General features: G+C 47.3%; 1 protein-coding gene across 2 annotated transcripts in view; it reads right to left on the reverse strand.

The window, feature by feature from the left end:
* The window catches only part of GNAO1 (G protein subunit alpha o1), a 170,751-nt gene that overhangs the window by 82,396 nt on the left and 61,677 nt on the right, over positions 1 to 26,678 (reverse strand). For both annotated transcript variants that reach the window (XM_027044512.2, XM_027044513.2), the window contains exon 3: positions 2,737 to 2,878. In XM_027044512.2, the coding sequence (XP_026900313.1) occupies positions 2,737 to 2,878 (142 nt within the window). The remainder of the gene's footprint in view (positions 1 to 2,736; positions 2,879 to 26,678) is intronic.

Consider the following 26,678-nt stretch of genomic DNA (forward strand, 5'->3'; position numbering starts at 1 on the left):
TTCCAATACCCCAGGGCCCTGCCGCTCTCCCAGGGTGCAGTTCAGGCTTTCTGTCTTCCAACATGCCAGGCTCACTCCTCTGTCAGGACCTTCGTGCTTGTTTGGAATCTTTGTCCCCTTCTGCTCCCATGGCTGTCTCTTTCTCATAGCCAAGTTTCATCACAAATGTCCCTTCCAGATTCAGGGGAAACTGTCTGAAGTAGCTGCTCCCATACCCCCACCCAGATTAATGTGTAGGGATCCCTGCACTCAGCTTCCCAGACTGCAAATCCATGCTGGCGTGCTTCCAGAAAACACCTTCTCTGGCTGCCTGGCTCACTTTGGCCTGAGTCTTGGGTCAACTTTTCTTTTCTGCTCCCCACAGGTGATATAACAAAGGGAGGAGGTGCCCATGGGCCTGGAGGCCTTTGTCAGCCAGAAGGATTGTGCCTGAGGAGCCTGAGTTGCCTTAGGGATGGGTCAGGCACCTGCCATGGTGCCACCTATGACAGGACTGGGCTCCGACCGTACCGTGTCCAATGGACTCTCCAGGGCAGCCCCGCTCTGGTCCTGGTCTCTCTTTGCACTGGCACCTTCCCTGCCCTCCTACGTGAGGACTGTCTTGTCTTGTGTCACAGAGGAGACACAGCCCCAGAGGCCCCAGGGGCCCCTGGCATAAGTCCTTGATATATCGTATTCCTCCCAATTCCCAAGCAATCTCTGTTCAGGGTAATAAAACGGAGAAAAAAAAATTCCACAGGAATAAGTAGAGCTTTCAGAACTGAAGGAGAAAAGCATTCCAAAGTCACAATGACTTGTCTGGGTTTTAATCAGGGCAGGAGAATTTTGGGGAGGAAAAGCTGGTTGGGAGGCAGGCATGGCAGTGAACACACATACCCTTGGGAGATCTCACGGGCCGTGCATATGTGTGTGCATGTAAGTGTGGAGGGCATGTGCTGTGGGCACATGGGCCTTCTGTACTGTAGCTGTCATTTGGTTAACAGAGATTTGGGCACCTTGCTCTCTCTTTGGCCAAGAGGCCTGTGGCCTGTCCTTGTCTAAAGATCACACCAGGCATTTCCTGCCCTGGGCTTTAATGCCTGAGTTAATGAAAATGAGTTAATGTATAGAAGATGCTTAACACAGCACCTGGCAGCTAGGAGTGCTCAGTAAGTGACAGCTCGTCAATTACCACTGTGGCCATTATTATTAACACCAATGGAGCCCTATAGCCATCTTGGCTAATTCTGATGCTCTGAGTAGGTATGCGCTGACTGCCTGGTTTCTTGGGGCACCACCCACTCTGTGCTCATTCCTGAAGCCCCGGCAGCCAGCACCGTGCCCGGCTCGCTGAAAGCCATCAGTTCATGCGTCACGGAAACAGGACTGAAGACCTAGCATTGCCACTCTTTCCACAGGCCCTGGTTCTATGACAGAAACCAAAGCAGGTCCCCCTGGTGGGAAGTGCCTCCTTTGCAGAACCACTGCTGGACTTGGCCCCTCAGAGGAGCAGGGGGCGGGGACCCGGCCCTCCTGCCAGCACCAGTCGTCCCTGTCCAGGGCTGGCCTTCAACACACCCTCAGGCACCAAATACCCCTGTGGAGGAGGAGCCAATGCCTGAGCTGGGATGAGTCTGCCCTATGGAATTAGAATTTTGTGTGTAAATTATTGAATTTTACATGTAAAGCTGTCGGCCACAGATTACTTACCAGACGAGGATAGTTTTCCTCTGTGAGGGAGATGATTTTTAGCAAAGACAGGATATGTACGTAGCACACTACTGAATCACACAGTAATCAGAGATTAATTCTCTCCATCCAGAGGCTCCAGTGTGGGGCCCAGGCGCTCAAAGACCTCCCCACCTTCCCTTCTCCACCTTCCAGGACACAGGGAAAGGATTGCTGGGATTCACGACCCCCCAGGGCACAAAGAGCCACTGGTGGATAGAATTCTCTAAGGCTGTTTTCCTTCTTTCCCTTCCTCTGTTTTATTTAGCTTTGCCAAGGATAGCTGTATATGGTTCAGTCTTACAGTTAATGCACATGTTTGCAAATAAGAGGCTTTTATGCACTTATTCCATTCACCACTTATCAGACACCTGGAAACTCAACTGAAAAACAGTTCCTTGTCTATAAGCATTGAATCACTAAATTGTACACCTGAAACCAGGATTACAGTGTATGTTAACTAACTGCAATTTAAATAAAACGTTCAAAAAAAACCCAACAACCCCTATTTCAGGACATCAACTTCCTACAGGAAGGAGAGCCTCTTAGGTCCTCAGACTCACCTGGAAGAATGAGGTGTAAAGGAGGAAAGAGAGTCAATTCAAATGGCTGCCCCCCACTCCCAAGAAGGCAAGCACAGTTCTCCTAAGGAGGGGAGACGGTGCTCAGGTAGTGCTTGTTTGGTTTGAGAAATGCTTTTTCTGTTCAAGTTCATTGCCCAAGGGCAAGTACTCGCACAATGTTGTGTGTTGTAGGAGTTCCAATTTAGGACAGTCACCAACCCTTTGTCATATGCAAAATAAACAAATTCTGTGTCTGCTGCCTTTGCTGGCGACTTTGCTTGGGAGGTGTGCCCATCACCTAAGCCCCTGTTTGACTGTATTTGCCAGGCCGACTGATACACTGGCTTAGGCTGGCGACTAGCCTTCTCTATCACACACAGCAGTCTCTTCCTGTTCCTGGGAGGTAGCCGATGTTGCAAAGAGCACAGCCTCCCTCCCTGAGGTGCCCATGGGCCCCGTGGCCTACCTTTCTCTCTTTGTCACCATATTCGATGCCCAAAGTATCCATGGCCCGGACGATGGCTGCCAGGGACTGGATGGTGTTGCTGTAGACAACAGGCTTGTACTGTTTCACGTCTTCTCCAGAGAAGCCATCTTCGTGGATGATCCTAGAGAGAAAAACCACACACACATCTGATGAGTGCACTGTCCTCACTTGGCATCAAGAATGCCAGGTGCGTGAAGCCCCCGGGGCCAACCTCCTGGCTTTGCTGGCTGAGGACTGGGTCCGACCCGGATGCTGAATTACTGACCTGCTGCATCAGTACCATAAAATCTGAAGGAAGAACCTACTGAAATTAAGCTGAAACAGAGTAGTGGCAAAAAGAAACGTAGTGTCTTTACACTCCCTATTTATAGTGACAGCAGTTGTGATATCAGTTGGCAAGGTGCTGATAATACTTGAAAGTGCTTAGAACAGGAGGGGCACACACGAAGAACTCAGTAAGTGTTAGCTATTGGTATTTTTAAGCAAAGCTCAGGGTCTTAACTTAAATTTCCACTTAGAAGTACATTGATGAAGACCCCGGCAAGAAGCCTGCAAATGAATGATAATTTTTTTTTGCAGAAAACTCACAGTGCTTGAAGGAAAGAGGACTCACTTAAATGAACCGTCGTCATCTCTGACAACAGAAAAACCAACAGAAGGAGGGTGCCTACTCTTCCATCCCTGGCTGGGATTGAACTACCGTGTCACCCTTATTCTGGTGGCTCTGAAGAGTGACATGGAGGACACAAAAGTGCCATCAGTTCTCAGAGGCCACGCGATACTCTCTGCTCTCCTGTTCTCAGACTCCTCCGAGGTCAAGGTTAAGGCTAGACATGTCCTGATGTCCCTTCTCCCTGCAGAGAGCAGTCACTCTGTATGGGCTTACTGCTGACCAGGTTCCAGGTAGGGGAAAAAGCTAGAAAGAGGGGATAAAACCTAAACGTTGCAAGAGTTCTCCTATAGCTGAAGTAACGAGGAAAGACTGAATGGATTTTGAGACTAACACCCAACAGTGGCCACCACCTCCCCCAAGAAAACTGTGTAAATTCTTCTCTGGCCACATTTTCCAGTTCGCAATTAAATACTACTTATGGTATGTACATACATCAATATGAGAGCTGAGATTTCCACATCAACATGGCACTTTTCCATTCCTTCATTACCTTCAGTACAGAAGAAAATCACTAACAATTCTTTTTTTAAAAACAGTTTTACTGAGACATAACTCGCATACCATTCAATCCACCCATTTAAAGTGTGCAAGTCAATGTTTTTTGGTATATTCGCATAGTTCAACAATGATCACTAGTCTAATTTTTGTCCCCCCACCAAAAAGATACTCTGTACCTATTAGTAATCTCCACTCACCCCCCCACCTCACAGTAAGCAATCACTAATCTGTATTCTGTTTCTATAGATTTGTCTATTCTAGACATATCATATAAATGGAATCATATAACACATGGTCTTTTGTGATAAGCTTCTTTCATTTAGCATAATGTTTTCAAGATTCATCATTTCATCATGGTACAGCATTTTTCAGTACTTCATTTCTTTCTTTCTTTCTTTCTTTCTCTTTCTTCTCTCTCTCTCTCTCTCTCTCTCTCTCTCTCTCTTTCTCTTTCTTTCCTTCCTTCCCTTCCTTCCTGGCTTCCTTCCTCCCTCCCTCTCTCTCTCTTTCACCCTCCCTCTCCTTCCTTCCTTCCTTCCTTCCTTCCCCTTCCTTTCTTTCTTCCTTCCTTCCTTCCTTCCTTCCTTCCTTCCTTCCTTCCTTCCTTTCTTTCTTTCTTTCTTTCTTTCTTTCTTTCTTTCTTTCTTTCTTTCTTTCTTTCTTTCTTTCTTTCTAGTAGGCTTCATGTCCAGTGTGGAGCCCAATGCGGGGCTTGAATTCACAACCCTGAAATCAAGAACTGAGGTGAGATTAAGAGTAAGATGTTCAACTGACTGACCCACACAGGCATCCCTGGACTTCATTTCTTTTTATTGCCCAGTTATATTCCATTGTATGGATATGCCACATTTTATTTATCCATCCATCAGTTGATGGACACTAACAATTCCTGTTGTAAAATTTGACTTAATACTGGGTTGTGAGTCTTTATCCTGGGTTTCTCTAAGAAGCAGATCAGAATGACCCTTGTGACTTTTCATGGAGTTTTTATTAACCCTAAATCCATTTCTGTACAAGTTTCTGGAGGGAGTGTACATGTAGCCTGGATCATTGATGCATCCCAGAGGGATCTTAAAGGAAATTGCTAGTTCCCACTGTAAACAATCAGAAAATTGGACAAAATATAAGAAACAAGAACTTTCAGACACAAGAGAATAACTGTGATTATTCTGTGATCCAGGAGACAAGGGAAACAAATATGGTAGCCTTGTGATTGCCTCGGCTTTCCACCTGGAGGCATTTACCAGCTCTTAGCGCAGGGAGGGAGAACCCAAGGAGAGCACAGATCTGAGTTGATGAGACAACGCTCAAAGTTCAGGAAGCCTGAGATGGCTGGAATTTGAGGGGCAGAGTACCAGGGAGAGAAATCTACAGAGAGGGAGCAATCACTAGATATATGAATAGGGGTCTCCTCAGTCTTTGGCTGAATAGGGAGAGATTGCAAGGGCTCAGCAAGGAAGAGGCATCAGGGAGCTTATAAGGTGAACACTTCCCAAACCTCACTCAAGGCTGGGAGATGTGTGAGTTCTGACCAGGCAGAGTGGAGAGTCCTTGTTGAACAGCTAGATCACTCAGCAGAGACCCTAGAAGGCTCATGCCATAGTAGTAGGTCTAAACCAGCCCCAGAGTAAAAGCTACTTTAGACCCACCCTGACAAAGCTTAAAAATTTGCTTTAAAAAATTGAGCTGACCCACGAGTAACTTAATTTCCTGATAGAATAAAGTCCAATACTGTTTAAATCAGGACAACAGAATCAGACACTTAACAATATTTTTTAATGTCCGGCACCCAATACAAAATTCCCAGCTATGCAAAGAAGCAAGGTGTGATGCACAACAAGGAGAAAAATCAGTCAATGGAAGCAGACTCAGAAGTGACAGAGGTGATGGAATTAACAATGACTTTAGAAATACCTATTTAAAATATTTTCAAGAAATTAAAGGAAAACATGAACATAACGAGCAAAGACATGGAAGATATAAAAAAGAACAGAACAGAATGTCTAGAGATGGAAATATAATATTTGAGATAAAAATTTCACAGTATGCAACTAACTCATAGAAGATTAGTGGCCTTGAACAATCAGCCATGGAAACTATCCAAACTGAAGCAAAGAAAGGAAAAAGGCTAAAAAAACTATATTGTGTTATTTATAACATATGTAAAAGCAAACATGCAACGACGGCACAAAGGATAGGAGGGATAAAAGGGAAACACGCTGTTGAAAAATTCTTACACATGAAGCACTTCAAAGTAAAGGTGGTAAGTTAAGACACATATTGTAAACTTTAGAACAACTAAAAAGCTATATAAAAAAGCCAGTTGTTACCTAGGCTCCATGACCAGCCTCCCCACAGAGGGTGGGACCTGCTGGGGAACCTGAGAGGTGGAGCCGGGATTTGCCGGTCCCCGTGACACTGTCTCTGAAGAAGTCAGTGCAGTGAGTTTCTCATGCTTCATTTTGGACCAGGAGGCCTTACCACTCTCCCGGAAATACTCTCTAGACCCTTGGCTGCCTTCAGGATTTCCCCTGAAACACTAGGGATGGGGCTATCATTTTCCACACCCATGAGTATCAGTCCTTATGCCACCTAATAAGGCAGGGAGGGGACGTTTTTTATTCTGTTTGACAGAACAGGAAGAGAGTCTGAGAGAGATTAAGTACTTGGCCTAACGTCTTCTCAGCCCAGGAGTGGAGTGCGGGTCGACCGGGACACTCTTCTACACCAGCTGGACTGGGTTGAAAACTGCCAGAAAGGTCTCAGCCTGGTGCCTGGGGTGGCCCGAGATACAGAAGCTTCATGTGAGGTTTGCAGAAATGATGCGATGTGGGAAAAACCTGCTCCGGTCACAACGATGAGTTCCATACCTTGTACATACTGGCTCATATGAGCTTAAAATTGGACTTCCTGTTTCAGGGTGGGATTTTATGTTGCCCTCTAACTACCAAGTAGTAAATGCTAACACTAGAAAATCTGGGCCATATAAAACACCACCAACAAAACCCCCCACAACAACCCATATTATCAGTAATCCCGCCACTCGGGGAAAGACGCTGCGGTTTTTAGTGTCCACCCTTCCAGGACTGTTTTCATACCACCTTGTTCATCTTCGCTACCCGCACCCCCCCCCCCGCCCCCAGCATTGATTTGAGTCGTGTGTCCTTACAAGTATCACTTAAGGCCCCTTTATTTTCTATTTCCCCATCTCATTCTGGAGGCAGAGCAGAGCTGTGGTTAGTCTTAGGAGTCACACAGGTGCGGGCAAACCCCAGCTCTACCACTGACGAGCTGGGTGTCATTGGTAAAGGATTTCACCCCTCAGGTCTTGGGTTTCTCATCTGCAAGGAGCTGTTGGGTGAGGAATAAATGGAAAGTGCCGATCGTATGTAAGTATATAATAAATGGTACCTATTAGTAATATATATCCTCATTCCACAGTCAAAATCCCCCAAATAGAATTTCCTTCATTGGCAGTATAAAAGAAACAATAATAATAGCAGCTGATGTCTGAGGGTTTGCTCTCTGTTAAGGGCTTTACATCTAATCTCATCTAATCTTCAAGATAATCCTAGGAGATAAAAACTATCATCACCTCTTTACAGATGAGACAACCGAAACTAGAGAGATGGAACCACTTACCTGGGGTCACACAGCTGGTAGGTGTCAAAGTGGCATTCGAGACCCTACCTGTAACCACCATACAGACACACAGAGGCAGAAGTGCTTCTTCTGCTCTGGATCCCTGTATCCAGGTTCCCAGAGGGTCCGGAGATTTCACATACACAGTGAGTATCAGAACATGTCTTATAATATCAGTCCAAGGAGTGTGGGGCAAGGAAAGGAGGAATCTGGTCAGGGGCTGGAGAGGCAGCCTAGGGGAGTCTGAGGTCTGAGCCCTGGAGGAGATAATACCAGAGTTTGGAAAGCAGGAGCAAGGCTGCATGAGACACTTTAGCAATAGTCAGTGGCATCACATTGCAATAGTCCTATAAACTGATCTTCATCCAAGTACAGAATCAAGTCCCAGAGACATCAATCATTTGAGCCACTAGATCAAGCCATGCCTGAAGCTAACCCTATCTCTACACTTTCAAGTGACAGCAGCCAAATAATTCCCTCTTATTTTTGCCTAAGCTAATTTGACTTGGGTTTCTGTCACTTATAACTAATAGAGTCATGACTAAAACATGATTTGCACCTTGATAGGAACAATAATCAGAGATCATCTCCTAGTAAACTTGTTTATTAATTTTCTGTCTTTACCACCAGCCTGTCAGTCCCTGGAGGCCAGGTACCACATCTCGTCTGTCTCAGTTCCTCTTCTCCATATTATTTGGCACAGGACTGCGCTCTGGACAGTACTCAGAGAAAGTGGGACATTAACTATGTGAGTCTGGAGTAGACAGATGCTTAAGACCCCCCCCCCTCGAAGGAGCCCACTAAAGGAGGCAGATGTGTGTGTGTGTGTTGGGGTGGGAATCCACCAGATTTCCTATGCCTGCAGAGCCAGGGTAGCAAAGCAAAGCCAAGTTAGATGCCACAATGGTGCCCATCCCAAACTCAGAGACTCTGAGGGGTGGACCAAGAAGAAATGGGGAGCAGGCAAGGGCTGACTGCAGACCCGAGTGTTTCCCTTTGGACAGAAGCCACCAGTTAGACTCTGGAAACCTGGCAACACAACTGAGGGAGGAGACCTCAAGTGCAAATGGGGGGGAAACGGGGGAGGGTGGCATCCGAGCCCACTGGAACAGGTCTGAGCTTTCTGGGAAGAGGCAAACAAGGAGTGAGCCTCGGCCTCCCTTGCCTTGGCTCCCCCTCCTTACTGCCTTGGGACCTCGCAGGAGGTCTGGACCAGGACTCTCTTGTTCTCTGCTTCCCCTCTCAGTGTAGGACTGCACTCAGCTGCAGTGAGACTCCCTGGGCACGGTGGCCTTATATGGTCACAGAAGCACAGGCTCAGGAGCTGGAAAGGACCTTGGAGGATCCTCTGGCCCAGCAGCCACTCTCCTTCTCTGAATCACAGATGCCTCTGAGATTGTGGCAAATGCCCCCACGCACATACTGTAACCCCCAGTTTCTGGAGGTTCAAGAACTCAGGGCCCTAAGCTGCTGGAACACGATTTTTCACACCATCTGCAGGCTGGATTAAATGCCCCTCTGCTCCCCTTTCTCAGCACCCTTTCCCCTGCATTGGAACTGTCTCTCTATCCTCCACTATAGCCCCTTTGGGGATCTAGATTCAGGGGGTGCTTTGGGAGCCAGACTCAAGCTGTGGGGCTGGGCAATCTCTTTCACAGCTCAGTGCTTCAGCTTCCTCAACTTTCCATGGAGACGGGCCTGGTAACAGTAACTCTCCTCGCCAGTCGTGGTTGGTAAAGAGAGGTGCCGGGCATCCAGGGCATCATAAGCACTCAATCAGCCCCACTGTTATTATTATTGTTATCATATTTGGTGAGCAGGGCAGGGTTGGGGTGGAGCTACAGTTGGCTGGCTACACCATGTCTGTCCTCTTCAGGAGAGGACGTGACCCCGGGGCCACAGGGCAGGGAGGCCAGGAGGTCACAAGGGGACCACTGCCCACCAGGAGGAAGCCAAGCAAGGCCACAGAAGGGAAGATGGGGCAGGGAGAGGGGGGCATTGTTGGCACTCAAGCAGAGAATCTGCTCATTTACCTAACGAACATCACAGGAGCAGCAGTGGGTTAAAAAGCTGGATTTTCTGACTTGGGTGCTGCTCCGTGATGTCATAAAATGTGTTTCTGATCACAGCTGGAGATTCACATGTTGACTGTCCAGGTTAGGTCAGTGCTCGGTGCCTCACTTGTGTGACACTCACCAGGGAGACTGATCAGCAATGGGCATGTGCCCTGGGGCCACGCCTCTGCCGAGCCGTGGTGGGAAAGGACCACCTTGCATTCACGGAATACATATTTAATCCAACAGTGAACAGTGAGATGCAGTGATTTAATGGCTCACACACCAGCAATGAGGGGCTCCACAGAACCCATCAGAGAGCATGGGATCTGAACCGGGTCCTAAGGTGAAAACACCAGTTAGAGTACAATGTGTGTGTCCTCTGGGGCCATTTTTATAAAACGACATTTGCATGTGACGGTGTTGGTAGGAGGAAGGGGTGTGGAGAGAGGAGGGAGAGGGGGAGAATGCTTAACAAAGTATCATCAATAATCACTTTTGGGTGGTGGCATTCAGGGATTTTTTTTTTTTTTTACTCTGTACGTGTTGGTTTTGTCTCATTAAAAAAATGTGCAATTGGTATTTGAAAGAACACATCATTTTCAGTGGGAGACAGACACTTGTGCTTAACAGGGGGACCATTTTGGCCGGGAGAGAGGACCAGAGTAAAAAGGGGTAGAATCATAATCAATAGGAATTTCCTGACATGTTTTACTTGGGTTCAGCCTGACTTAAGGTCTTGAAGCCTGACTTCAAGACTTTGAAGCCTTGAGGCCTGGTCCCTGCCTCCCCGGGGCTCTCCTTCTGGATGATAAGGCAAGTGTTAAGAATGGCAAGGCTAGCGATATAAAGTGCTATCTGCCAAGGGCCAACTGAAGGGTTTGTGTGTCAGACGTTTTGCCCGCCACCCAACATTCCCGTGTCACCCCAGTGAGTTACCTTCCCTGCCTCCCTTGCAGCTAAGAGTGACCACATGATCCAGTTCAAGTAAGATGAAGGGGAGTAGGTCAGAAATGCCTCTGAGAAATGGTTTTCCTTCTTGGTCCAAAGAGAGAGGGTTTTGAGAGCAGTTTTCCTGCCTCCCTAGTCTACTACTTCCTTGACCCTGGCTGTGCCTCCACCGGTCACACCCTGGCTTCTTGCCTTTCTATGTAGTTGTGAGAAAAGTAAATACTGGCACCATGGTGGCCATCTTGTGACTGTGAGGTTAAATGCCACCACCCTGAAAATGGCAGGTCAAAGGGGTTTAGGGGGCTCCCAGTGGCGCTGCTGAACTGCGAAATCAACCCTGGGGCCATCTGATAACAAAGGTAGATCGTGCTCCTACCAGGATGCCCTCTGCCTGGGATAGGGAAATGGTCCTTCCTGGAACCAGCACAGAAAGAGTCATTTTCCAGCTGGGAAACTGACATAGAGAGAAGAGGTTTGCCTACAAGCTTATGGCTAGCTTGTGGCAGAGCAGGGACAAAATTCCCAGAGGCCTTTCCATTGTGCCACAGGCCTCTCACTTCCCGTAGTGCTGCCCTGAGGCAGGGGAGCTGATGGGTCATACCAGGTGAGAAAAACATCTATCATTTGCAAAACAGAAAGATTTGTTTCCCCTTCTGTCTTAAAATCTCTAGTTCCCAATAATTTGGAGGCTTCTTTGAGGGTGTTCTTTGTCCATTCATTCATTTACTCATTCCCTCTTTCACTTTTCATGTATTTTTCTGGTACCTCCTATATACCAGGCACTGTAGCAGGTGCTGGGGAGACAAGAGTGAACTGGCAGACACAATTCCTGCCCTCCTAGAGCTTGAATTCTATTGCAGAAGGTAGATATTGAATAAGTAATTTCACAAGTACTTAATTAAATTATAACTGGAGTCAGCACTACCAGGAATTAAAATACCACTGGAAAGAGATCCAAGAGGAGGATCTCCAGCACGGGCTCAGGAAGTATCACGGAGAGTTGAGCACGAGCTGGGTGCACAGACAGGGACAGAGACAGGACTCCACACGGGGGGACAGCACATGCCAAGGTGGCGCTCCAGAGAGCCACTTCTCTGCATGGTCTCCGTGTGTCTTCCGGAGGCCCTGGCAGGCACACGGGGTGCTGGGGGAAATGTACTAAAGGAACAGAAGGCACTTCCTGGGCTGGCGGGTGGGACTGGGAGCCGGAGATCCCAGTCAGGAGGGCTGCTCTGGATCTGGCGCCAGCGTAGGTCTGATGTTTCCTCCCGAGGGAGGGTTCCACCCAACCTCCTGGAAAAAGTAGAAACAGTAAGCCAAGCCCATGTGGGAAATGTCACAAACACTGGCCAGGCTAAGGGTGCTGGCAGGAACAGCAGACAGCTTGAGGCGGGCGCAGCCGACAGGAGGCACCCCAGGATAACAGGCAGAGGGGAGGGTCCTGCTGAAGGCCTTTCTCTTCTTTCCCATTGGTGCTCCCACCAATTGTCACATTTACTTTCATCTGACAAAGAGCCGAAGTGTCGTGCCCGGTGGGGTTTGACCCGCAGGAGAGACCCTGGCTCCTGATTTTGTGATGCCACCAAGAGTGAGGACTAAGCAGAACCGTCAACAGTGGTCCAGAAGGTACTGTGTGGGTGGAGCCAGGGGGTGGATGGGAGGTGGGCGCTTCCAGGACGTGCAGCAGCCCCAATCCCTGTGAGGACACCCTTCCTGCTTTCCTTCCTTCCTTTCCTTCCTCTCCTTCCTTTCCTTCCTTCCTTCCACAATATAGAATGAGCACCCATTAGGAGCTGGACACACACTGACCGTCCTATTCACTAACAGTGTGGACTGTGGGCAGGTTCTCAATCTTTGTGGGCCCAGATCTCTATTCTGTAAATGGGGATAATGACGCTGTCCCTTACAGGCTGTCAGCAGTATTAAAGAACATGTGGGGAGGCCCTGGTACACAGGCCTGTTAGTTGCCAGTTGCTGACATTACTTAAAAGATATAGACCGATTGGTGCTAAAGCAGGGCTAAGCCTCTAGTCTTATCTGTCGGGACACGGGTCCCCCTCCTACCCAGTGTAGCAGGGTCTTGACCTAAATGAATGAGCTCGTTGAGGGACCAGAGAGTACTCATGCTTTGAACGACTGGCTCAGACACCACTGGCTGGGCAGAGGTAAGATGTGTGCGTTTTACAAAGTAATTATGCTGAGACCCTGATTTCTGATTTCCCAGAGTTCCAGGAGAGCAGAGAGAGTCACCGGGACCCAGAGGCCCTGATGACAGGTCAGAAGCTTCGCTCTTGTCTAAGCATAAAGGCTGCTTCCTTGATTGGCAAAACCAGAGCTCTCCTGAAGGTGACGCCTTCCTCTTCCTCATCCACACAACTGACCACTACACGTAAGGTGCCGTTCATACAGCACCCAGCAGACAGTGGTGAGCAGGACAGACATAGCCCTTGACTTCAAAGGACTCACAGTCTAGTTGGGGAAGACAGAGAATAAAGAAGTAAATAAATAGTATAGAGTGACGAACACAAGAAGCGTAGAGTGAGGGGGTTGGGGGTGTGGAGTTAGGAGCCAGGAAAGGAGGTGGCATGTGAAAGTGAGGCCTGATTGATGAGGACCGGACCTTGTATGTATGAGAGGAAGAACATTTCAAGTAGAGAGCACAGCAAGTGCAAAGGCCCGGGGCACCCTGTGTGTTAGCAGAATGGTGAAGAGCCAGAGGGGCTAGAATAGAGTAAGTACCAGGGAGAGTGGAAGACGGGTCAGAGAGGGCAGCAGGGAGCTGATCATGTAGGGCCAATGTACAACTTACATTTTATCATAATACACATGACAACAAACAGCAACCTATTAAAACAAAAAACGTGTCCCCCACAAACCATTATGACTTCCACCATTGATTCTGCTCTAAGTGTGGATCGCTTTTAAATAGCAGCTTTCCCTCCTCTTTCCCTGACTTCTCCAGCTCTGACTGAAAGGCCTGTTGTCAGAACAGTTAGGGATTCTAACTTACACAGCTAGGCAAAAAAGAATAAGAAAAAAAAAATCGCCATCATCCCACCACCTGGAAGAAGCACCGTCCACATGTTAGTGTACATTTCAGTCCTTTTATCTGGGAGCCCATATGTGTATTGTCTTTCCTGAAACGGAATCACGCCATGTGCCTCTGTATCATCCAGGAGTTGTCGCTGGCTGCCTGGTGCCCCATCATTGGAGTGGGGCCTGAGTCATTCAACCATGCTGCCGTCAGTGGGACGCTCGCGTTGCTTGTGGACGGGAGCTCCCCCCAGCTTCAAAGTCAGCTGTTGGGGAGGCTGCCTGACCATGAGTGAATTTCTCCTAAAAAAGGCAGAAAGCTACAAAACCTGGATGGAACAAGCCAGAGGCTGGGTGACCCCTGGCCTTACGCGCTGGGCTCAAGTGAACTGTGTGAACACAGATGGGATCTTTCAGCTATTTGAAAAGAAAAGAGAGATCCAACTTAAAACCGGTTATTTAACTGTGTGGTGAAGTTGTATGATACGAGAAAAATTATTTTTTAAAAATAGATAAGATCCCTTGGTAATTAATACTGTATTTAAAACTTGGAATTCTAAGAATAACAGAATAGAAGGGTATTTAAAATAATAGTATTAAACAAATCAGTCTCCCAGGGGGACGAATGGTACAAAACAAGGGATGTGTCCTGTTGACAGTGACTTGCAGAAATCTGTTATAAAGATGCCATTTTTAATAAGGGCTAACTCGGGCCAGAAGCAATGATGTCAGCTGCCAATTGTCACCAGACGGAGCCAGGGGCAAGGCCAGGACTCGTTGTGATTCCAGTACAGAGCCTCTGCTGCCATTATCTGGAAAACAACGTGGACCTTGCCCTTTCCCAAGACTCTCTGTGCAGGGGGTGAGGGGGGGCACAGGCCAGCTCTCATTCCATGGGGGTGTGATGCTCGGAACACTGCCTTCTAGAGCTCTGTTCCTTTTTCTCTTCATGGCAGCATGGTTGGTCTGAATCCTGGGACCCTGGCCTTGGATTAGAGACATACATTGTTGTCTTGCACTTGGGGGCAGAAGACCCAGGTTCTTACGCTGTTTGGCCACTAACAAGCATCACAGCCCCAGGTGCAGTGGGGAAGAGAAGTCTCCCGGGAGCTAGGGGCTGTGGCCCACCTTTCTTAGGTCAGCACCATCGCCTCAACCTGGGGCTCCGCCTTGGTGTTAGAGGAAAGCCTTTGAGGGAGCTCTGCCTGCCTCCTCTGCCAATACCCTTGGCTTCCCAATCCACCCCCAGACTCTAGCCGCTGGCCCTTCCCATGCCAGGGATTTTAGGAAATGCTGCCATTTACTGTGACAGCTTACAACCTGGTTTTGTCACTCAGGAGATCTGGGGGGTCTGGCCTTGGCTCTACCGCTGACCAGCTACAGTGAGCTTAGATGTGTCCTTTGTGTGTTGCCCTAGCTTTGGACTTGGGGTGTGTCAATTCCCTGTGGCCACCCTGCTTCACTCGGGTCAACCAAGTTCCATGGTCATTATCTATGTCTTTGCCAAATGCAGTCTTTTTGGAATATCACAGCTCATAAAACACGGGTACAAAAAATTAAAGGGGCTCTTGAGGGACAAAAAGATTGAGCAGCTCTGAAACAGAGACCTGCGTGCCTCGCTAAATCCAGGCTCTGCTCAAATGTCACTTCCTCAGACCACTCTGGTGGTCTCTATCATTCCCTGTCTTTCTCCTGCCTTATTTTCCCTTGCAGCATGCATCACTGCCTGATGTGTATACTTACTTGTATACAGCCTCCCCACATACCAATGAGCTTTACGAGGGCAGTGACCTTGTCTGTCTCGTTCACTGACCACAGTGCCCCCAAGAAGTGCCTAGACTTCGTGAATGATCAGTAAATGTTGGCTGAATGGCTGAATGAAACAAGCGGCCGTTTAGGACCTCTTGGCAGCTCTACACAGGACTCCTTCCTGTGAAGCTGGGTGGCCTTTAAAACTGTGGGCCAGGACAAATGTGCTCCCTGACCCACCACCACTACCTCAACCCCTGGCTGTTAAACCCATCTCCCGACCTTGGGTGCTCACCAGTCTTCCCCCTTCGGGGCCAGAACCTGTGGCCCTTTTCCCAGTGATGGTAATGAGGATTACTCCCTCACTCACCCGTGCGAGTTCACTCCCTTTTACCCCTCATCTTGGTTCCCGTAGGTTTTTTAAGGGTCAGGACATACAGCCACCTTACACCGCCCACTCCACGCTCAATTCTGGGAAACTCCAAAGCCATTTTTTGAAATCCAACTGTTAAATTCAGTGGTTACGTTGCAAAGACATGACCGAGAACTTTATGGCTTCCGAGCCCTTTTTACAATGCCTTATGTAGAGACGTGAGCTTTCATTAAACACAGTAAAAGCCTGTGAGTGAGGCAAATTGGTTCAGCGTTGATTTTACTGCCTAAATCTAAGTAACATTTCTGGTTTCCCATCTCCCTGATTAGGGCAGCCGCTAGACCGCCCTTTCTTCTGCTGCTGACATAATGAAACGGAGTATTCTTATTAGTACATTTTGTTTAGTATATGAATGATATACATTGGTGGGCAGCGTGCACAGCTTTTTAATTATGTTTTGTGGAGGAGGCACAAGTGACGCTGCAGAGCTTTGCTCCTCTTGTTCAGTCGTTGGGGAAAAAACCCTTTTCCCCTGCCTGTCTACAGTAGGTTTGTTCATTATTTATGATCCCTGCTCATGAGCCCCTGGATGTGGCCTCATGAACCACAGGAAAGAGACAAAAGACCACTAGAACCCACTGTCTCTGGCAGACGGTTCACAGACTAGCCATTCACCAACTGAAGCCATCTAAAGCATCTTCCCTCCAACCCCAGGATGACAGGCTCTGTCACCCAAGCGGACCAGGTGGGACTCTGACAATCTGTGGGAGGGCTCCTATCTGGGTTCCTTGCGCCTCCCTCGCCACTCACCGTGGGGTGCAGTGGTGAGTCACGGCAGAATCCGCCTATGAGCAAGATTGAGCTTTGTAAATGGCAAATGAGGGTTGTAGCGGACATCTGCTGTTTTTGTTTGCCTGACTTCTATGCTCCCTTCCTTTGGAGAACCATCTCTCCTCCCACCATGGGGACTCTCCCTATCTCCAGCCTCAGTTCCTGGGTGAGCTCCTGCTCCACACCTGCCCAGCCATGCCCAGGCTACTCAGTTGCAGGATCCAGTGTGTTTCCTTTTGCACTTCAGCCACATGGAAATGATGACGACCATAGAGACATTGCACAGCCTTTGTGAGTTTGTTTGGCACGATGGTGACAGGACACTGGACTAGCCACAGAGACCTCCTGATCTGAAAGGGGGCTGTCTGGTTTTACTGCATGATTTCTCAGGGCTCTGATGGCTACAGCACTGCAGGAAAGCACCTGTCCCAACTTTACAGTGGCCAAGTCAGGCTGGAGGTCACTTTACCCTGAAGGCATTTTTCAGGGACCAGCGGCTCTCAAAGTCTTTCCATTGCCCCATAAGCCATCCCCCACCCCCCCCCCCCGCCAAAAAAAAAAAGCATCAGAACTTCACTCATCTTGCTTCTCTTCTAGATTATAGATCTAGGCAGCCTGGAAAAGGGTTTTCACAGGCTCTTGGTTTTCCCCTTCCTGTTCTTTTTAAATGAGGACTTGTTTTTCTTCCGCTTCTTACCATGTGATTGGGAGGAAGGACACCAAAACACCACTCCCGACCTGCAGAGACAAAGGGGCATGAAAAGAATCCTCATTCTCCAGTTCAGAGTGCTTGGCACGCACCCAGGGGATAACTTTGAGATTTGCCAGAGAGCCTCCCAAGCACTGTCCCAGATGGCAGACAATTCTAGGTGAGTGTTTGTTCTGAAACAAAGAGACAAATAAAAAGCACCCTTCTCAGATCCCTGCCAAGGAGAGTTCAAGACAAAAGGTACAGATCACCGAAACAGGGCTCCTTGGGGGAAATCACATTTCTCATGCCCGCTGGGGGGAAATAGTTGTGGTCAGGTCTGCCAAAAGCAAGTCAGAGTCCACATTCCTCTCCAAGGTAACTCACATCTCCCTCAAAGCAGACAGCAGTGGTCAGTCATCATGCCAACTTTTGCCGGACAAAGAGGACCGTACCTGCACTCAGGTCCTGAGCCTGTCTGTACCGTGGAAGCCACAGTCTTCTGGTTCCCTGCGTGTCATATCTGTGCTGGGTCTTTGAAAGAGGGTGAGGGAGAATTCCAGGTGAGGGCCTCCTGCCTTGCCAGACCGAGAGACACACAGTCACAGAAACACGGAGCAACACCCAGCCCTGCCAGCCCTCCTTCCCTGGTGGTGGATGTGGCCCAGAAAGGATGGCGGTCTCTGTGTGGTGGATTTAAATAGCCCCGCCGTGGCCTCTGGGGCTTCCCGCCCCAGCCTTTCTCAAGCAGATGGAAGCGCCTCGTTAATAACCACTAGGGTATGGTCACAGCCCAAAAAAGAGAGTCCACAGAAATCGCTTTGTGGGCTTCCACATCCATTCGCCTCTCTAGGGATGTCGGGGATGGGGCAGTGAGTTCTGCTCTTCTGGCCAAAGGCACACGGCTCAGGCCGCAGGTGCAGCAGATGCTGGTGGGGGCCCAGCTGTGCCCTCTCGGTGGATTTTCGTCTCGGCTGAGGTTGACTTGCAATGGAATCAGGGTTCAGTGGATGGCTCTGTTGCTCATCCGTGAGGCCAACAGGCGGGTAAGTGGTTCCTGGTCCCTCACGGTCTCTGAGCCTGCGCTGAGGCAGAGACCTGCTTCTGGGACAGTGGCTGGCAGCCGAGGGGCTTTGAATGTGAATCAAGCCTGAAACTGGTTCAGAATGACATCAAGCGTTCCAAAGGGGATGGGCCTCTCAAGCTGCCATCCTGAGAGAATCTGTTCACTCGGTCAGACTCTAAGTGGGATCTCTGCTAAAGAGAAATGCATACTGCCTACTTGTCTGAGCTCTAAGGCACGCCACTCAGCCAGGCCTGGGGCAGTGAGGTTGGATCCTGGGGAAGGACAACAGTGGCTAGCATCTGCTGAACCCCCGCAGGTGGCCAGCATGTGCTGAGGGCTTCATGGATATTCACACACTCACTCCTTCCAACAACCCCTGGGCCTCACGTCCCAGCATCCAGCCTGAGTGAAAGGCTTAGTTTTCTCCAAGAAACTGGCTAACAGAGAAGTTAGTGAGCTTTCTCAGGGTCAATAAATGGACGTGTTCCCAAGAGTCCAACCTCCTAACCATTCTATGGACAGCCCGTGGACCACAATTTCCAAGAAGCATTGATGATCTCAAGCACATCCAGGGGGAGAGACCAGGCTGATGAGGGGCAAGAATGCTGGCCAACTGGAAAGGAGGAGGAAAGGCACTTCCATATTAAGAAGGGGTCCCAGCAATCAGGTTTTGTAACTGGAAAGTCGCAGCCCTTGTGAAACATCCAGCGCCTTCAATGAATCCTCATCAGATGAGCCCTGTCCCGGCTCTTCTGCTGACCACTCCCGGTACGGCATCCACTCCACTCAATGCACTCTACCTGATGTTCCGGTTCCCGGTGATGCGCCTCTGCTCTCTCACTGGGCTGAAAGCCACAGAGCCAGACACAAGGTTGCAGGAGGTGTGAACAACAAACGAATGGACGACGTCTGTCCTGGGAGACCCCTGACACTGCCTCATGTCCCCACCCCATTCATCTTTGCTTATTATCACCATAGCCAACTGCTGAGACAACCACCCCAGGACACTTTTGCATCCTCTGCGCTTTGAGCTCCAACGTGCATGCTTCTGGGAACAGGGGTGGTTAGGGACTAGGAAGGATGGCGGGAAGGGCAGACGATACACACAATTTCCCAGCATCAGAGGCAAACAGAGTTGCCAAAGAATGGAATTCAACTCAGTAAACACCTTCTGACACCTACTAAGTGCAAAGCATTGTCTCTGCCTCTTCGGTGTGGGTCTCGCTCCCTCACGTGGAGGTGGCATTCCGGCAGGGTGTGGGGCTTATGGTGCACTCGCTCTGATTTTGGTGTGTGGCTCCAGTTCCCGATGGGCCTTCCTGGGTGGTGCTGCTCATGCTTTTGGACGCAGGCCGTTTCTCCTGCACAGGCTCCCGCATTCCCCAGCCCCAACAGGGGCTTGCTGACTCGCACCGATCACAAATCATCCCCGGGGCTCTTCGGCCGGCTGTGCAAGAACGCCTAAGCAAATATTCCGCTTCCTGGTGCAGGGTCTGTTGTTTCAAGCCTGTTACCGTACTCTGAGCCTCCAATAATGGACCGTCTGAAGTCAAGTGTGTGCCTGGCAGTGCTTTCCACAAAGAACAAAGAGCTGTGTACAAGGGTGGCCTGCACGGCGATGTCACGTCAAAACGCAAAGCACCAACAGGGCTCTGGGGGCCAGAGCCGCAAGGGGCTCCCCTGTCCAACCTCAGACTAAAGCATCTCCCAGCCCTGCTCTCACAGCATGTACTAATCCCTCACTTCTCCCAAAGGGGATGGCAGAAATGCTCCTTCTGTCTCTCTAGCGCCCCTCCATCCTGGATGGGGAGGGCTGCCCAGAGGCTGAGTGTGTCAGGGTCCATGTGTGGGAGGGCGGCCAGCCTCTGACAGCAGCCCACAGGGGAGCAGTGGGGGCACGGCACCGGGTTGTCCTGGACAGCAGGTCCCAGGACTTTAGGAGTATCATCACTACCATTGCATCATGAACAAAATAAACGCGAGAAAGCGGAGAGAGGCCATTCGCGGTCTAGCCCTGCTGCCTCCTGCTGCTGGAGAGATACAGTTGAGGAGCTTCCTACTGTGGCTCGTGTGCCACTGACCCAGCAGTGACGGGTACCCAGTGCTTCCTTTTTAAGTTCTCCAAGCATTTCCACAGATATTATTTGAATAATAACAGCTCCTACTGAGTTAGTAAACACCAACTTTGGACTCGGTATTTATGTATGTTATCTCATTTAATCCTCACAACAAATATCAGGGATAAGTAACAGTTATCCCCATTTTACAGGTAAGGACACTGAGGCTTAGGAGGTTACCCAAATGTCTGGCTAATGTCTCAGAGCTGGTAAACAGAACTGGGGATGGAAGCAGGGTTTCCCTCCATAACCTCCATCCCAAGGGCCCTAGCAGTGGCCCCATTTTACAGTCATGGGGTGGGTGGAGGGTATGAGAATCAGAGTGACTGGCTGGCCCACTGGCCCAGCACAGAGGTCTCAAGTTAGCCAGCTGTAGCCTGGATTTGGGCCAGAGAGAGAGAGAGAGAGAGAGAGAAAGAAAGAGAGAGAGATGTGTTTTGTTTGGCCTGCAGTGGTTTTGAGGGATTTTTTTTTTTGTTTAGTTTTGTTTTTTTATTGGAGCAAATGTTTACAAATCAGGAGAATTCTCACAAAAAGATACTGACTTCTGGCTTCTGAAAAAAACCAGACATGCTGATCTGCCTTGTTGAGTGTGACCTGAGTCTGGTTGCCTGCTGTGAGCAGGGTGAATGCACTCCGGCAACCAAACAGGCCCCACTAATCCACAGCCTTCAGTCTTCTGCGTGCTGGTTCTGTTGCCATTGTGACCCCTTCAAAGAGCTGGTTAAGTGACATCAACCACATGTTCCTGGCAGAATAAACATTTCCAGCCTGTCAGCAGGAAGGAAAAGTGCTAAACTAATGGTAGATTTCTTCTTCCATTTTTTTTTTTTTTTTTTTTTTTTTTGGTCACCCTAGTAAATATGGGTAGTAGCCAGGAATTTGACAGGTCTGATGAATCTGGAACATTTAGTGTGAACCATGTTCAAACTTGTGAAACCGGTCCACTTTGCTTCCATCTTTTTATGCAGCCTTGTTTGAGGATCCCACACACCCCATGGATCTGACAAGATGCACGGCCGCTCCAGAAGGCCCTGCACAGCTGGACGTTTGGCCACAGTCCATGTTTGCACTTAAGTAAGTGCTGCTGGGTTAGACGCATGGAGCACTAATAACAATCACGTGGTCTCGGCTGCCGAGAAGTGGTCCAGAAGTGATGGGAAGCAAACCTCTTGAGTTAGCCGATGCAAAGGCACTTAGCCAACAAGTGGGAAAGGTACCTATGCACTGGTTGACGATGGGGAAGAACTCCAATCCCTACACAGTGGAATGCCCCGGGGCTCAGACCCTGGATTGCCTACTCAACATCTCCACTTAGGTATGCACTAGGCACCGCAGGCCAAATAGGTCCCTCACTGAACTATTGATTTTCCTTCCAAACCTCCTCCTCTGTCAGCCTTCCCCACCCCAGCTAAAGGCAAATACTGTTGCCTACCAAAGACTCTGAGCATCACACCTGCTCTCTTTTTTCTTAAAAAGGAGATTAATAAGTGCTAAAGAGGTGCCAAAGACATAGTAACACCAAACTCAAGACTTTCTATTTCTCATAATCAGAAGAATGGAAAGAGAATTGGGGGGGGGGGGGAGGAGAAAACAACCTTTCCCACCATGGGATCCACTGGTATTGAACATTGTGTCCCTGTTACTAGACCAAATCATCTCAGGGGTTATCAGCAGCACCCAGCCTTCAATACAAGGGACTCAGGAGCACATGATTCTAGAATCTAGTCCAGTGTCTAATCTGATTCCAGCAGACAAAAGAGTGGAGAGGGCTTCAGGGGATGGGGGTGGGGTGACAAAGTGCCTGGGTGCCAGGCATAATGACAGCCTGCCCTGAGGAAGGGAAGGGTAGGGGGTTATCCGGTCTCAGCTGACCCACTGAAAACTGAGAGAAGATGACGGGGATCCTGGGAACAGAGCAACCTGAAAGAGATTAGCATCTCCAATCTATCTGCCCATCCCGAACCTGAGAACTACTAAGGCCTTTGGGCAGGTGGGGGTACATGTGGGAGATAAGAGTAAAAAACCAGTGTGGGGATTTCTCCCCTTCACCTGAAGACCAGCTTCAGAGAACGTGGGAACAAGGACCAACAGATGCAGATGCTGGGAAGAGCCTGGCCGAGAGAGACCCGTGGGGCCCAGTATGTGTGTGGGAGTTCGGAGAGGATGGAAGGGAAAGACATCTTTGCTTGACTGGCCCGGGTGCCCCTGGACCCCTTTACGAGTGGGCTGTGCACCCCACAACCCTTGCTTCTGGGGCTGAAGGAGAACAGGGAGGCCAGGGAGAAAAGATTCCTTCAGATGACCCCCAAACAGACTGGTGGCTCACCTGCTTTGACACCACCGGCCCAGAGGGCAAGGGCGGCTCCACCCCACAGCGCAGGGCTACTGCTCTGAACTCCATGACCTGAGGCACCAACAAAGAGCAAAGAACACTCACAACATGCTTCCAAGTTCCAGCAGCAGAAGACCCGTCAGAACAAATAGTACACATGCCTGGTGAAGTAGAGCAGCTCCGAGAGACAAATGACAAGTCAAACAGAAAATTACATGTGCCCTAAAGCAATTCAGGGCAGATATAAAAGATTTACTGCATATTAAAAAAAAAAAAAGTCTTCCCAACCATAGTGGATGAATCCTCGTTGAGATGTGAGTTAGCAGCCTGAAAGACCCTATGGAAAAACAATCCAAGTATAGAGCAAAAATAAAGAGACAAAACTTGTAAGGGAAAAGATAAAAGACCTGGAGGACAGACCCAGAGAGATCTAACCCAAGAATACTGGGAGTTCTAGAAGAAGAAAAAGGAACTGATGGAGGAGAGCCAGTAATTAAATGACAAATAGAAGACAATTCCCCTGTGTTGAAAAAAGACTTGAGTCTGCAGACTGTAAGAGCTCACAAAGTTCCAGGAAGGATGACAAGAAGAAACATACACGTAGGTTATCCTAGTAAAGTTCCTCAACTTTGAGAATGAACACAACACTTTAAAAGCTTCCAGACAGAAAGAACATATTGCCTATAAGAAAATAAAACAACAACAACAACAAATCAGAGTGACATCAGACTTCTCATCTGAAATACTAGGAGCTAAAAGAGCATGTAATACCACGTATAGACTACTCAGAAAAGAGAACCAAAGCCCCTCAAATACTCTGCTCATCATTTTTCAGGGAAAAAAGAAATATTTTCAGATATGCAAGAATTCACAGAGTTTATCACCCACACATTCCAGCTATGGAAAATACTTAAAGCAACAAAACAACAAATGCACCAGCACAGAGACCTTAACGTGGGGGAAAATGATGAATACAGAATCTCACACACTTGCTCCCTCCCCTTTCTCCTAAACCTAAATGGAACTGACAAATAAGGACTCTGAAAATAGAAGGGCCATACTATGAGGGAAATTCCAACAGAGGCCCAAAGCTAAAAATATTAAATTTTCCTAACAAGATCAAGGAGTTGAAGGGGAGGGGAGTAAAAGTCTTCCAAGGTCTCATCCCACTGAAGTAGAGAAAAGTGGAGAGGAAATAGGGCATATTGGAGGGAGATATAGTCATTTCATGTTATCCTGTTTTCAAATAACAGTGTAACAATATGTATTTGATTATGAATTCAGGGGAAAAGAATGTAACCTTTAATACGATGGAAAAGTAGAGAACTTCCAAATTAGCGTGTGAAAAAAAGGAAATGCAAAGCAACTACATCAAACCGCCACAAACAAGAAGAAAGAACACAGAAATAATGATGGAAGGAAATTAAAAATATACCATTAGGTGGAAGGAATAAAATCAAGTACATCATTTAATGGGCTAAATTTCTCACTAAGAGACAGCAGATGTCAGATTGGTTAAAAAATTAAAACAAAAAGCAAAACCCAGGTACACAATTTTATTAAAAAACTAATTAAAATAAAGGTATGTAGAAATGTTGAAAATAAATGCACAAATAGATACCAGGCAAATGCAAACGGAACGAAAGTAGGAGTGTCAAAATTAATTAGATAAAGTGGAATTTTAGTTAAAAAAATCACATAGGATAAATAAAGATGTTTTTAATAACAGGAATGCTTTATGAGGCAGTTACAACCATCTGAAACCTGTAGGCATCAAGCAAGAGAGAAGCTAAATGTAAAGCATGTATTAGAAATGGAATAAATGAAGTTTTAGCATGAAATTTCAAAGATGTCTATTTCAGAAATGAACCCATCCTCTAGGCAAATATTAAGGTAACAAAGAAAACGAATAATATAATTTGATTTACTAGAAATATGCAGGACCTTACAGTCCTTGAATACAGAATGGACTACTTTTAGGGACCTGAATCGTTTACAAAAATTGATCACGTATTGGGTTTCAGAGATAAAACCTTAACAAATTTTACAAAGGAAAGTTTTATAGACCACAATATCTGATCACAGTCAACAAAATTAGAAATTAAAAAAAGGTGAGAAGAAAAATATTGACTTAGAAATTAAGAAACCCACTCTAAGATAAATCTAGGATTAAAGAGGAAATCAAAAGGGAAATGACAAACAATCTAGAATGCAGTTAAAAAGAAACTTTCATAACAATTTTATGAGACAGAGTCATACTCAGAGGAAATTCAAGGCTGGTATATTAAAAAAGAAATATGAAGAATAAATGGACTTAGCCTTCTTCTTAAGAGATCACAAAAAGAGTGGCTCAGTTGGTTAAGTGTCTGATTCTTGCTTTTGGCTCAGGTCGTGGTCTCACGGTTCGTGGGATTGAGCCCCGCATCAGGCTCCATGCTGACAGCACGAAGCCTGCTTAGGATTCTCTCTCTCCTTCTCTCTCTACCTCTCTCCTGCTCATGCTCTCTCTCTCTCTCTCTCTCTCTCTCTCTCTAAGATAAATAAACTTAAAAAAAAAAAAAAACTCTTAAAAAAAAGAGATCAGAAAAAGAATGAACCAAAACAAAGAAACTCTGATTGAAAATTAATAAAGTTAAAAGTGGAAATTAATAAGATTAAAAAACAAAAGAGCAGATAATATAAATATAATAAGCAAAATAAAACCTAATGAGACTAAGAGAAGATCAAATATACATAGATTAGAAATAAGAAAGAAGACCCAACCACAGCTGCAGAAGAGAAAAACAAAATCATGAAAGAACACTGCACACAGAGCTATGGCCACCAACATGAAAATCTGATAATTCCCTAGCCAAACATAAATTACTAAAATTGACCCAATAAGCAGAAGAACATTTGAAAAAACAAATTACCATAGGAAAAAAATTGGAAAGGTGATTAAAGATCTATTATTGAAAATGGCACTAAGTATTCAATGCCAAATAGATTCAGTGAATTTTATCCAACCGTTAGTGACAGACAATTCCAACTTTATTTCAAGGATCCTAGGTCATACTAAAAGATGGAGAATTCCCCAATTAGTGCTAGGAAGCCATAACTTTAATGACTAAAACATGGAGAAGTCAGCACAAGAAAGAAAACTAGAGACCATTCTCGTTTATTAAAAGTGATGCAAAAATTATTTTAGAAAATTACCACATGGAATATAGCCAAGTATCATGAGAGAAAACATGTTACAATGAAACAAGTTTATTCTAGGAATTTGAGTGGTTCAACAGTATTATCTAGGACAACCTCAAAGAGGAAAAAGGCATTTGCTCACCTCAATAGACGCTGAAAATGTACTTGGTAACATTTAAATCACCCTTCATTAAAAACAAGGAATAGATGCTAATGACTCATACAAAATAAAAACTGTTTACCAAAGCCTAACAGAAAATATGATTATAAGCAGTACATTCTATAATCATTTCCATTATAATCTAGAGCTAGATAAGGACGGCAGTAATCACCATTGGTACTTAACGCGATCTGCTACTACCATCTAATGTAGTAGAGCAAGAAAATGGTATCAGTGATGTAAAACAAGAGCTAAAATACCTTTTTAAATAAGTTTATCCGTTTATTTTGAGAGAGAGAGCGTGCGCACGTGTGCACACACACGTGTGTAAATGGGTGAGGGGCAGAGAGAGGGGGAGACAGAGAATCCCAAATGGGGTCCAGGCTCTGCTCAGTCGGTGCAGAGCCCAACGTGGGGCTCGATCTCACCAATCGTGAGATCGTGACCCGAGCTGAAATCAAGAGTCAGACGCTTACCTCACTGAGCTACCCAGGTGCCCCGCTAAAATGCCTTTTTGATGGTATCTGGATATCCAGAAAAACTAAGAGACTATTGTTTAAGAAAAAGTCTA

Source organism: Acinonyx jubatus, chromosome E2 (assembly GCF_027475565.1).
Source record: "Acinonyx jubatus isolate Ajub_Pintada_27869175 chromosome E2, VMU_Ajub_asm_v1.0, whole genome shotgun sequence".
NCBI lineage: Eukaryota > Metazoa > Chordata > Mammalia > Carnivora > Felidae > Acinonyx > Acinonyx jubatus.